Source organism: Saccostrea cucullata, unplaced genomic scaffold, assembly GCF_032062105.1.
Source record: "Saccostrea cucullata isolate Sc308-1 unplaced genomic scaffold, CSIRO_AGI_Scuc_v1 ctg3120, whole genome shotgun sequence".
In the NCBI taxonomy this organism is placed as follows: domain Eukaryota; kingdom Metazoa; phylum Mollusca; class Bivalvia; order Ostreida; family Ostreidae; genus Saccostrea; species Saccostrea cuccullata.
The window spans coordinates 17,123-30,000 of NW_026933667.1; the positions used below are offsets into that span (position 1 = coordinate 17,123).

General features: G+C 33.7%; 1 protein-coding gene across 1 annotated transcript; it reads left to right on the plus strand.

Annotated features, from left to right (window-relative positions):
- Nucleotides 1–583: 583 nt before the first annotated feature.
- Nucleotides 584–11,303, plus strand: LOC134238846 (uncharacterized). The gene is made up of 13 exons (XM_062720954.1): nt 584–787; nt 1,572–1,632; nt 1,900–1,929; nt 3,038–3,229; nt 3,999–4,163; nt 4,351–4,545; nt 5,942–6,038; nt 6,230–6,282; nt 6,410–6,601; nt 7,371–7,535; nt 7,723–7,917; nt 9,314–9,410; nt 9,602–11,303. Exons 1-13 carry the CDS (start codon nt 782–784, stop codon nt 9,732–9,734), a joined length of 1,581 nt encoding a protein of 526 aa, XP_062576938.1. The 5' UTR covers nt 584–781; the 3' UTR covers nt 9,735–11,303.
- The last annotated feature ends 1,575 nt before the right edge of the window (nt 11,304–12,878 follow it).

Here is a 12,878-nt window from a genome sequence, read left to right on the forward strand (position 1 = left end):
GGGTATCAAATAAACTAACACAGTACAAAATTATGATGAGCAAGAAATTCAATGTATCTTCCAAAATTTTGAATTTCGTGGCCTCAAGGCAAGAGGTTCTGGTTTTAAAGCAGGGTTCTATTGATTATATAGTGGAGTTGCATAAATTCTTTAGAAATCTTCTCCTCTATTTTTAGTTATTAAGCCCATGTCATGATGAACTATGTAGATAGTTATGACGATGAAGGATGCTTCTTCCTAATTTGTGACTTTCGTGGCCCCAGGGTCCGGGGTTCTCATTTTAAGTACATCTACACAAATTCGCCGCTAATATTAGACTCAATTATTTAGTTAGCTGCGTATTGATTTTTTAAAGCCCCATATGTTTATTGTACAACTCAGGAACGGGAATTCCCCATACTCGTATTTTTTGCAGTACTTTATTCCGTTCTGGATTTTAAATTCACCGAAACAGTATTTTACTTCCTTTTTCCTTAATGATTGATATTACCATGGACACTATTGTTGTTCTTGTATTCATTCCAAAAGCATAAACCGCTGTTAATATCATCGATTATTTGCGATAGAATGGCGCGTATATTGAACGTCCTTTATTCGTAACAGAGTTTTAAATGCATTGACTTGAAACACTATATATTTATCGTTTTCTAGTCCAGGCCCCGTATGTGATATGAGCGTTGTTTATTTATACCGTGTAAAGCTACACATGGAATATGATCCAGGGGAATAAAAACAGGAAGAAGAGACACCAATAAATCTACGATGTGAAGAATAATACAAAATGGAGGTGAGTTAAGACTACTTTTGTACAGCCTCTTTTATTATGATTGTTTTCAATTTTTTCTTTGCACTATCCACTTCCTTGTCTACAGAGTTAAATGTGAGATTTCATATGTCTACATTAGTTAAGTGTTATGCCTACATGAGAATTGGTATGTGTATGTCTGTTTTTACGTACATTATCATATGGCAAATTCAGAGGTTTATATTTTATAGATTTTATTTACATCATTTCAACATATAAATTTTATTTGAGAAGCGGGGTAAAATCAAAAATACATATTGATCATATCACGTCAAAAAATAAAAAAAAATGCCTTTTTAAATACAAAAATAAAAAAAAAATACATAATTATGCTGAGTCCATCCCCAATAAAAAGTTTAATTCACTAAATTCAACGTCTGCTCTTAAAAAGTCCTAGTGACAAATTCAAGTTTTTCTTGAAAGAATTCAATAATTTGTATGTCAAGTATGGAATAAATCAATGTTTCAGCTATTTGGTTTTTCCTGTATAGATTTGACATTTTAATTTGCTTTTTAAAGAGCAATCGATATTATGCAATGCCGTCCCAAAACTATAATATGCATTGCTGGCAAATATTCAACTACTTTTTCATGTCCTTGCATAAATTGCAAACATTAAGAAGTGTAGATATATTGTACTCTAAATTTCCTTACTGTTATAATTATCATAGATAGTTTATGAATTTATTTACATCTGTATATTTATTAATTTTCATTGAAATCGGATAAATTTGTAATAATATCTTATTTTTATTATTTGACGTAGATAAAGTTTTCCTCCCTTACGACTGTTTGTGTCTTCATTTTAAATTCCGAGACTAATGTAGGTATGTAAATTTGCATATTTGATCTCTCTGCAAATTGAATACTCTATATAATTGAGTAAACTGACTCTGAAACTTTTTGATGTGTTTTTCTATATCAAATTTTAATATATTAATGGAAAAGCAATTATACTTTTTGGGAACAAAGCATAAATGGAAATGACAAAATGGTCCAATGAACACAATTTTCATCATTCCTAAATTTCATTTATTTTCTTATTGTATGTGTTATATATAGAGTTTTTTAATAATTTATTTTCTTATTGATAGAATCAACTTATTACTGCGGCGGCGTTACTGGTAGGTTTATACATATGCATTCTATTTTTCTCTATGTTAACCTGTCTTATCTAGATACAATTTACAGGAAATTTGACACGTTTAATAAAAGATAATGAGATCATGACGGACAGTTTGCAAGATCAAAAACCTGTAAAACAATAAAATTGAGACAGAACAGCAGGAACCTCTAAAACATCAGGTGCGATGGAGGGGTGAAATTCCCCTGCTGACTGGTCACATCCACCGTGTGCTCCTTGTCATGATTGGGAATTACGAAATCCGTCGTCAATTCAGTGTATTAATAATGTAATATTAAATAGTATGAAAAATTAAAAATAAGATATATATAATCTGCTGTTATTTTCTTTAAATTTACGACAGACTTTTAAATGTTCTAAACGAAATAAAATGAAAAGCTCAGAGTACTCTTTTTTTGCGGCCGGAATGAGATGTCAATGATAGATCGGGCTGGAATGGAGGGAACATATTGATAACCACGTAGTGGTGATAAAAGTAAACGACAAAATTTGTTTGAACTATATTTCATTTAAAAATTAGAAGCACATAAAACAAATATTCAAAGAATAGCAAACAACTTAACAGTGTAGGGAACTCATTTAAAATGTAAATATGTTAATCCACCTCTTTACAATCTGTTGGACAACAGATGTGTTCAAAAGTGGAACTATAAGTCAATGGAAGTTGTTTTAAAACATGAAATGCCTTTCACACCAATCAAATATATGATTTGATTTTTTTAAATGCAAGTCAACATAATAGTCATGAAATCTAAGTTTGTTATATATTTGGTTGATAAAAGGTATTTAGATAATTTGAAATTTATCTTGCTTCTTTTAATTTATACTTCCAACACTGACCTCTTAATGATAGTTACACAATAGAATGAATTTCTCCTAATATCTCGACGATAAAAAAAAAAAAAAAAACATAAATGCCGTTATGAATAATTGTGAAATACTATCAATTTTAAAGCCCTAATTCTTAGAAATATAATATCTGAATATACTCCTTATTATTTATTTTTTAAATCACGTTCTTTTAAAACATCTAATAATGACAAATTAAAAATACAAATATCCTGTAAATATTTTGTTATTGTTAATAGATCCCTGTACGGCAGCCGGAGAGCTTTTTGAGCCGTATGCACGAACCCCGAACTGCCCATATGACGGGACACAACCTCATGTCCCATGTGATCGATACAAGACCCCGGGATGGTACAGGTCAGACGAACCTATACTAGATCAGTGTCCCGCCCTCAGCAGCTGTGGGGCTATTTATCCCGTATGGTATAATGGTAAATTTTGGACATTTTAAATTTTTTTTATTTGATTATAGTTTCCGTTTTTTTCTATTGAATTGATTGTTTTTGTTTTTCTATTTTTTTATGTTACTTCTAAAAATCTCAATTAAGTGAAGTGGTTAGAGATTTTGCTCCAAAGTCGGGGAGTTAATCCTTACTGTGCTGGTTTGATTCCCACTTCGGGACTTGGTGAAGGGTCCTTTGGATGATATCGTTTAAACCGAACTCCTGTATCGCACGCTGTAGGTGCTGACACAATAAAAAGATTCCTGACAGCTGTCCCCCTCCACTTTTTTCCCATCATACATAACTTGTAATTGCTCCCCTGTTTTGTTACAGTAAAGTAAAAGAAGGGTAATGTAGCATTAAATGAATAGAATATGGTACTAATACTAGTTGATCACCCCCCCCCCTCTCACCCATGAAACAGGATTTCCAAGTTTGGACAATTTTCCTTTTTTCTTCGCTTCTCAATTTTTTTTCAGGTAAGTCGTTTTTTTTCTCTTTGGCTGCCCCCCCCCCCTCTTTCAAAAACGATGTTACGTCACTCGTACAGTTTTAAAATTTGTAGCCCTCCATCGGAAAGTGTTGGCGTCACAATAGGAGTCTAGAAGGAGGTGAAACATACACAAAAATATGTATTTCAAAAGAAAAGTCAATGAAATTGCATGTACTTGATAGCAGTGCTTTTGTCTCATATAATTGATAAGGTAGATTAAAGTATCAAGAACGTGTCAAAGAATACAATGACTTTTAATTTCAGGAACCTTACCACAAGTAGCTGATGGTGTTGTTTCCAGGAAACTCTGTAAAACTGGATTCTCCGATTGCTGTGTTAAAGAGTACGATGTACAGATAAAGAACTGCGGCACCCATCACGTGTACTGTCTACCGGCACTAGACGCCTGCCCTGAAAGATTCTGTTTCGGTAGAGGATATGTTTTTTTTTATCTCTAATTCAAAAATGTCTGTTTTATATAGTATTTTCAGAAATATTACCTATACAATAAGGCAATAAATACATTTTTAATTCAATCACTCATTAATTCGATAATTTAAAAGTTTTACCTTCCATCTGTAGGCAATGCATTCAATTCCATAATTCTATTTATCAGGAACGAATGGAACATGTGAATACCCGACGACAACTTCAACAACAACATCAACAACAACAGAAACGACGACATCAACATCAACAACAACAGATACGACGACATCAACATCAACAACAACGGCATTGCCATCAACAACAATTCTTACAACATATAAAGGCACAGATGAGGAAAATGCTCTTAGCAAAGACTATAAAGGTATTTTATGAAGTCAAACTTTAATGAATATTTACATTTAAACAATTTATTTCTTGTTATTATGCGGCATTTTTACTTTGTATTGTATCATTTGGGATGCGTCACAATGACTTGCGTCAGAAACGACTCTCGATCCGCTCAGGCCAACTTAAAAAAGAAAGTTTGCTTGCCCTGTTGAGTAGGAGATAAAAAAAAAACAGGAAGTAGTTCGAATTTGATTTTATTAAAAACATTTGTGAATATGTAGTCTCGTTCAACCAGACATTCGGCTGTCTCTGTAAATCTCCGACCAGCAGAGAGTCTGGTAAAGAAACTGTAACCGTCAGAGGGCGCTATCTCGTTTGCATTTTGACGACCATTTTGGAAAACAAATGTTATATTATCTCTTCTTCATTGTTTCTTAATATAAAGTAAATGATCTTTAATTTCTGACACCAAACGAGTAAAAACAATATCATTCGAGTCAATGTGTATTACGCAGGTAGGGCTTAAACTACTTTCTTTTTTGCTTGCATACAGAATATTTGCAGGACATTTATAAAATACACTTACCTATAACTTGTGGAGTAGTAAATATGACGTTTAAATGGTTAAGTATAAGCTGTGAAAACATCGAAATTGTAAAAAAAAAACATTATTTCCTGGAGTTATAAAGAAGTTTTAAGTCTAGCCTTTTTTCCTAGTCTGTCGGGAGAGGGAAACCAAACAATTATTAAAGGTGGCTTCATACAAAAACGCCAACACGTATCAATGAGAGCTACAAATTTTAACCTATTCTAGGAAATCAGGGTCACTAAGGAATGAAAGTCTTTTGTCTTGCCAATGCCCACCTCGGTTTTTAACGTCGCATCCGAAAGATTCTTGACTTTCTCTTCTAATGACAGGTGCTTGACAAAGGAACAGTCATTACCTATAATTGTTGATTACGGCTTAAATTTGACGCTGCGAACGAGAATCAAACCCGGCTCTCCTGATTACAAAGCAAACACCCCACTACTTGGCTGCTTTGACTTGTTGCATGCAGATGAAGATATAGATAAGACACTCCAAAATGCATCCGGTCTGTTGTCCACAGTTAGAACATTCTGTAAATTAAGTTGAACATGTGCGATATATTATGTGTGAGGGTTCGATCAGCATCGAAAGCAAATATTTAGACTTACCCATGTGGCCAAGCGGTATAGCGCACATTCCTGTACTGTTTTCAATTGGAACCAGGTTTCAGTTTCAACTCCAAATTGGGAGAATCTCTTTGTGCTGTTTGTCTTAATTTAGTGGGGATTGCTTTGCGCAATAGGCAATAAATAGATTAAACAACCGAATGTAATGCAATAACGGTACTCACTGTTTGGATAAGAAATACTCCTTTTTCATCTTATGTTTTTTTTCTTTGCAGATTTAAAGAAAAAAAATAAGGCACTGGTAGTTACAGTAGTCATTCTCAGCCTTATTCTAATTTGTCTCGGTAGCTACATTGCATATACATTTTATCGGTGAGTAAAATTTATTTATTTTTCTGAGAGTAATTTTTCTAAGTAGTTTTTGATTTATTCTTATTTGGAAGTTGCTTTCCCTCTTCTTGGGACAGTGGCAAACTCTTCTAGCATTTTCCTCTCTAAAGCTTGTTGTCCCTTTCATTATCGAACTGTAAGCTGTAAGGTATTTTGATTAAATGTATTATCAGGAAAAGAATGAGAGAAAGGGAAATAAGTCAGAGCAGAGTGGAACTTGTACTAATTCTTAGAAATATAATATCTGAATATACTCCTTATTATTTATTTTTTAAATCACGTTCTTTTAAAACATCTAATAATGACAAATTAAAAATACAAATATCCTGTAAATATTTTGTTATTGTTAATAGATCCCTGTACGGCAGCCGGAGAGCTTTTTGAGCCGTATGCACGAACCCCGAACTGCCCATATGACGGGACACAACCTCATGTCCCATGTGATCGATACAAGACCCCGGGATGGTACAGGTCAGACGAACCTATACTAGATCAGTGTCCCGCCCTCAGCAGCTGTGGGGCTATTTATCCCGTATGGTATAATGGTAAATTTTGGACATTTTAAATTTTTTTTATTTGATTATAGTTTCCGTTTTTTTCTATTGAATTGATTGTTTTTGTTTTTCTATTTTTTTATGTTACTTCTAAAAATCTCAATTAAGTGAAGTGGTTAGAGATTTTGCTCCAAAGTCGGGGAGTTAATCCTTACTGTGCTGGTTTGATTCCCACTTCGGGACTTGGTGAAGGGTCCTTTGGATGATATCGTTTAAACCGAACTCCTGTATCGCACGCTGTAGGTGCTGACACAATAAAAAGATTCCTGACAGCTGTCCCCCTCCACTTTTTTCCCATCATACATAACTTGTAATTGCTCCCCTGTTTTGTTACAGTAAAGTAAAAGAAGGGTAATGTAGCATTAAATGAATAGAATATGGTACTAATACTAGTTGATCACCCCCCCCCCTCTCACCCATGAAACAGGATTTCCAAGTTTGGACAATTTTCCTTTTTTCTTCGCTTCTCAATTTTTTTTCAGGTAAGTCGTTTTTTTTCTCTTTGGCTGCCCCCCCCCCCTCTTTCAAAAACGATGTTACGTCACTCGTACAGTTTTAAAATTTGTAGCCCTCCATCGGAAAGTGTTGGCGTCACAATAGGAGTCTAGAAGGAGGTGAAACATACACAAAAATATGTATTTCAAAAGAAAAGTCAATGAAATTGCATGTACTTGATAGCAGTGCTTTTGTCTCATATAATTGATAAGGTAGATTAAAGTATCAAGAACGTGTCAAAGAATACAATGACTTTTAATTTCAGGAACCTTACCACAAGTAGCTGATGGTGTTGTTTCCAGGAAACTCTGTAAAACTGGATTCTCCGATTGCTGTGTTAAAGAGTACGATGTACAGATAAAGAACTGCGGCACCCATCACGTGTACTGTCTACCGGCACTAGACGCCTGCCCTGAAAGATTCTGTTTCGGTAGAGGATATGTTTTTTTTTATCTCTAATTCAAAAATGTCTGTTTTATATAGTATTTTCAGAAATATTACCTATACAATAAGGCAATAAATACATTTTTAATTCAATCACTCATTAATTCGATAATTTAAAAGTTTTACCTTCCATCTGTAGGCAATGCATTCAATTCCATAATTCTATTTATCAGGAACGAATGGAACATGTGAATACCCGACGACAACTTCAACAACAACATCAACAACAACAGAAACGACGACATCAACATCAACAACAACAGATACGACGACATCAACATCAACAACAACGGCATTGCCATCAACAACAATTCTTACAACATATAAAGGCACAGATGAGGAAAATGCTCTTAGCAAAGACTATAAAGGTATTTTATGAAGTCAAACTTTAATGAATATTTACATTTAAACAATTTATTTCTTGTTATTATGCGGCATTTTTACTTTGTATTGTATCATTTGGGATGCGTCACAATGACTTGCGTCAGAAACGACTCTCGATCCGCTCAGGCCAACTTAAAAAAGAAAGTTTGCTTGCCCTGTTGAGTAGGAGATAAAAAAAAAACAGGAAGTAGTTCGAATTTGATTTTATTAAAAACATTTGTGAATATGTAGTCTCGTTCAACCAGACATTCGGCTGTCTCTGTAAATCTCCGACCAGCAGAGAGTCTGGTAAAGAAACTGTAACCGTCAGAGGGCGCTATCTCGTTTGCATTTTGACGACCATTTTGGAAAACAAATGTTATATTATCTCTTCTTCATTGTTTCTTAATATAAAGTAAATGATCTTTAATTTCTGACACCAAACGAGTAAAAACAATATCATTCGAGTCAATGTGTATTACGCAGGTAGGGCTTAAACTACTTTCTTTTTTGCTTGCATACAGAATATTTGCAGGACATTTATAAAATACACTTACCTATAACTTGTGGAGTAGTAAATATGACGTTTAAATGGTTAAGTATAAGCTGTGAAAACATCGAAATTGTAAAAAAAAAACATTATTTCCTGGAGTTATAAAGAAGTTTTAAGTCTAGCCTTTTTTCCTAGTCTGTCGGGAGAGGGAAACCAAACAATTATTAAAGGTGGCTTCATACAAAAACGCCAACACGTATCAATGAGAGCTACAAATTTTAACCTATTCTAGGAAATCAGGGTCACTAAGGAATGAAAGTCTTTTGTCTTGCCAATGCCCACCTCGGTTTTTAACGTCGCATCCGAAAGATTCTTGACTTTCTCTTCTAATGACAGGTGCTTGACAAAGGAACAGTCATTACCTATAATTGTTGATTACGGCTTAAATTTGACGCTGCGAACGAGAATCAAACCCGGCTCTCCTGATTACAAAGCAAACACCCCACTACTTGGCTGCTTTGACTTGTTGCATGCAGATGAAGATATAGATAAGACACTCCAAAATGCATCCGGTCTGTTGTCCACAGTTAGAACATTCTGTAAATTAAGTTGAACATGTGCGATATATTATGTGTGAGGGTTCGATCAGCATCGAAAGCAAATATTTAGACTTACCCATGTGGCCAAGCGGTATAGCGCACATTCCTGTACTGTTTTCAATTGGAACCAGGTTTCAGTTTCAACTCCAAATTGGGAGAATCTCTTTGTGCTGTTTGTCTTAATTTAGTGGGGATTGCTTTGCGCAATAGGCAATAAATAGATTAAACAACCGAATGTAATGCAATAACGGTACTCACTGTTTGGATAAGAAATACTCCTTTTTCATCTTATGTTTTTTTTCTTTGCAGATTTAAAGAAAAAAAATAAGGCACTGGTAGTTACAGTAGTCATTCTCAGCCTTATTCTAATTTGTCTCGGTAGCTACATTGCATATACATTTTATCGGTGAGTAAAATTTATTTATTTTTCTGAGAGTAATTTTTCTAAGTAGTTTTTGATTTATTCTTATTTGGAAGTTGCTTTCCCTATTCTTGGGACAGTGGCAAACTCTTCTAGCATTTTCCTCTCTAAAGCTTGTTGTCCCTTTCATTATCGAACTGTAAGCTGTAAGGTATTTTGATTAAATGTATTATCAGGAAAAGAATGAGAGAAAGGGAAATAAGTCAGAGCAGAGTGGAACTTGTACCAGAAGAGTACACGTACGATACAAAGAACGGTGCAACTGGAGGAAGCAATGGCGTGCCCCCTCATCTGCATTTTCAAGTTTGAAAGAAAACACCAAAGAATTCATTGTTTTTGTTTTTGTTTTTTTCTATTTTGACATGTTTTATTTATTTACGAAGACTGATAAATCATAGACATCTTATTGACTGTACTTGTATATTACATATAAATGATACATGTGAAATATTCAATGTAAAATTTCACATGTCTGCAGCATATGCCATGAAATAAGTGGGATTTTTCTATCTATTGCTTTTATTAGTTTTGAAAAAAAATGTTTATAGTCAATTGGATCTATTAATAAAGCTTGGTAGTCTCCACCAACTCCCTTTCCAGCCTACTTTTATTAAAGAAGAAGGTATGGTTTTAGCTTTATTGCGCCCTATTAAAAATGAAATGACATCAAAAAATTTTGAAACTGGCTTAAATTATAGTTAAATAAATGACTCTGATCAATCAGGAAAGAATATGGCATGAAGGTTTACCATTCTGCAAATATGACGTCATTAATGTTTAGCACTTTTCATTTTTCAACAGAAAAGCCTCAAAATTGCACATTTCAAGGGCGATTTTCCTTTAAATAACAGTGTCCACAGCCGTCGCCCACGTTAATTTTTTGATGTTTTTTGCAAAATTCAATAACAAATCACATATCTCAAGATCCTTTTGGGCGATGCCTGTGGAAAATGTTATCTGAAAGAAGTTTTCATTGAAAATTAGTGTCTTCTGCAACTTTTTAAGTAAATACGGGAAAATGCTTATGTTTATGACGTCATAATTAGCATTTAAAAACACATGTGAGAAAAAATGACTTGTATGATTTTTCTGCATTAAATTTCAACTTTTACACCAGTTTCATTTTTTAGAAAATCACAGGGCCAAATTTGTATAGAAACCATACCTTCTTCTTACAACTAAAGCAGGAGACAGTACTTTGTAATTTAAGAATCATCCATTATTTTTTATCCTTTATTAGAAAACAATTACTACTGAAGTGTATGCACCATATGTATCATCTTCGATTGCATATGTACAATACTTATTTGTTGTTTTCAGACAGAGAGAGAGAGAGAGAGAGAGAGAGAGAGAGAGAGAGAGAGAGAGAGAGAGAGAGAGAGAGAGAGCGAGCGAGGGAAGAGCTAATAAACCAATTACTCTATTACTTAAATTGTCTTTCTGCACATTTCAGATTTGAATATCCGTAATGCATAGAACAGTAATGATTAATTGTTTCAAGCATTTAGATTTTACAGGGACTTTGCAGAACACTTCTCAGTTTGAAATACGTAAACTGAATTACAAAGGTTGTATATTTCCTTATATTTCGAATGAAGATCTACTAGGTTTTTTCTGAGTTGGGGGGCACAAAAATATGATTTATTACTTTAGAATGAAGAATTACTTGTAGATACCACACAAGTTTTCTTTTCTCACTCACACATTGGAGTACAATAATCTAATGTTCTTGTACATATCAACTTTATGAATTCTTTCAATTTCGAATCTTGCATGACTTATTTTTTCTTTGTTTTTAGTATATACACCTGTATATTTAGCATTTTATAACGTATTGTGCATTTTGTTTTTTTTACTCAATAAATTTCATCGTAAAACCCAGAGTAAAAAAGTTTTTAAATTCTTTTTTAATTTTTTATCCCTGACAATCAATTACCAACATCATGTTCCTGCTATTTTAAGCTCACTTGAGCTGACAGCTCAAGTGAGTTTTCCTAATAACATTTTGTCCGGCATCCGTCTGTCTGTAAACCTTTCACATTTTCGACTTTACTTGATAACCGCTTGGCCAATTTTAACTAAGCTTGCTAAAAAGTATCCTTGGGTAAAGGAAATCCAAGTTTTTTCAAGTGAATGGTAACGCCATCTTTTAAGGGGAGATAAAGAAGAGAAAGTAAAAATTTGGTGGCATGTTTTTAAAATCCTCTCAAGAACCACATTGTCGGGAACGATGAAACTAATGGAGGCAACATCAGGTATTATAGTTTTACGTTTATTCAAATCATGCCCCCAGGGTAACCTGGAGCAGAGAAGATTTTTAAGGAATCAATGTTTTTTTTTACTATATAATCATTTGAACCCCACAATAACACCAGAACTCCTGACCCCAGAGTCATAAAATGCACAATTTTGTAAGAGGCAGCCTTATTCAATATATGTACATGTAAATTGTGAATTTTATGACCCAGCAGTCAAGGGGTTTTGATGTTAGGGTGGGACTCTAATGATAATATAGTGCAAATACATTAATTATTTAAAAATCTTCTCCTCTGCTCCTGGGTATTAAACTAGTGAACTGTGTACATAGTTATGATGAGGAAGGACGCCTCTTCCAGATTTGTGAATTTCAGGGCCCCAGGATTAGGGGTTTTATTGTTAGCGTGTGGCTCAAATGATTATATAGTGAAAATGCATGAAGTCTTTGGAAATCTTTTTTCTTTGCTCCCGGGTATTATGCCAATGTTCTAAGTACGTACTATCAATGATGTTGAAAGGTGCCTCTTCCAAAATTGTGAATTTCAGGGCCCCTGGGTCTGAGGTACTTGGGGTGCGGATTGGGGTTATATTGTCTGAAAATAAATTAATGATTTGAAACCTGCTATTTGGTATTAATCAAGAAAGAAAAAGAAAGTACAGGCTGCACAATGTAGACGACATGTTTATGTGATTGTTTTTTAAGTAAATGAGTATGCTTAGACCTATAAAGAATTTTAATTGGAACGCTGACATTTCCAAATATTTTTTTTTCTGATTGGTTTATCACATTCAAATGATTTCATATCAATAAAATATTTATAATGGTACAACAATCGGAATTGTATTTGATTTCAAATAAGCACAAATGTGAAATGAAAAATACAATTACAGGATTCAAATAAACGAACATTAATCGTTTCATTAAAAACCCATAAAAATGCGTCTTTTAGAATTTATTTTAAGAATTTCAGATAATAAAGTATGAAATGAACCTAACCATTGCTGACTGGTAAAATTGCGTGTTTGTAATTTTTTTTTGTCACGCATGACAATATCGAAATTTCAGTAATGCACGCTGGAGTCGACATGTATTTTAGTGAGTTTTAATCTAACATATTCAATGATATATTTTTAAGGGATTTGTTTTTAAAGAACAATATTTTGATTAACCAGCACGGCGTTCTATGGAGCAAAAGC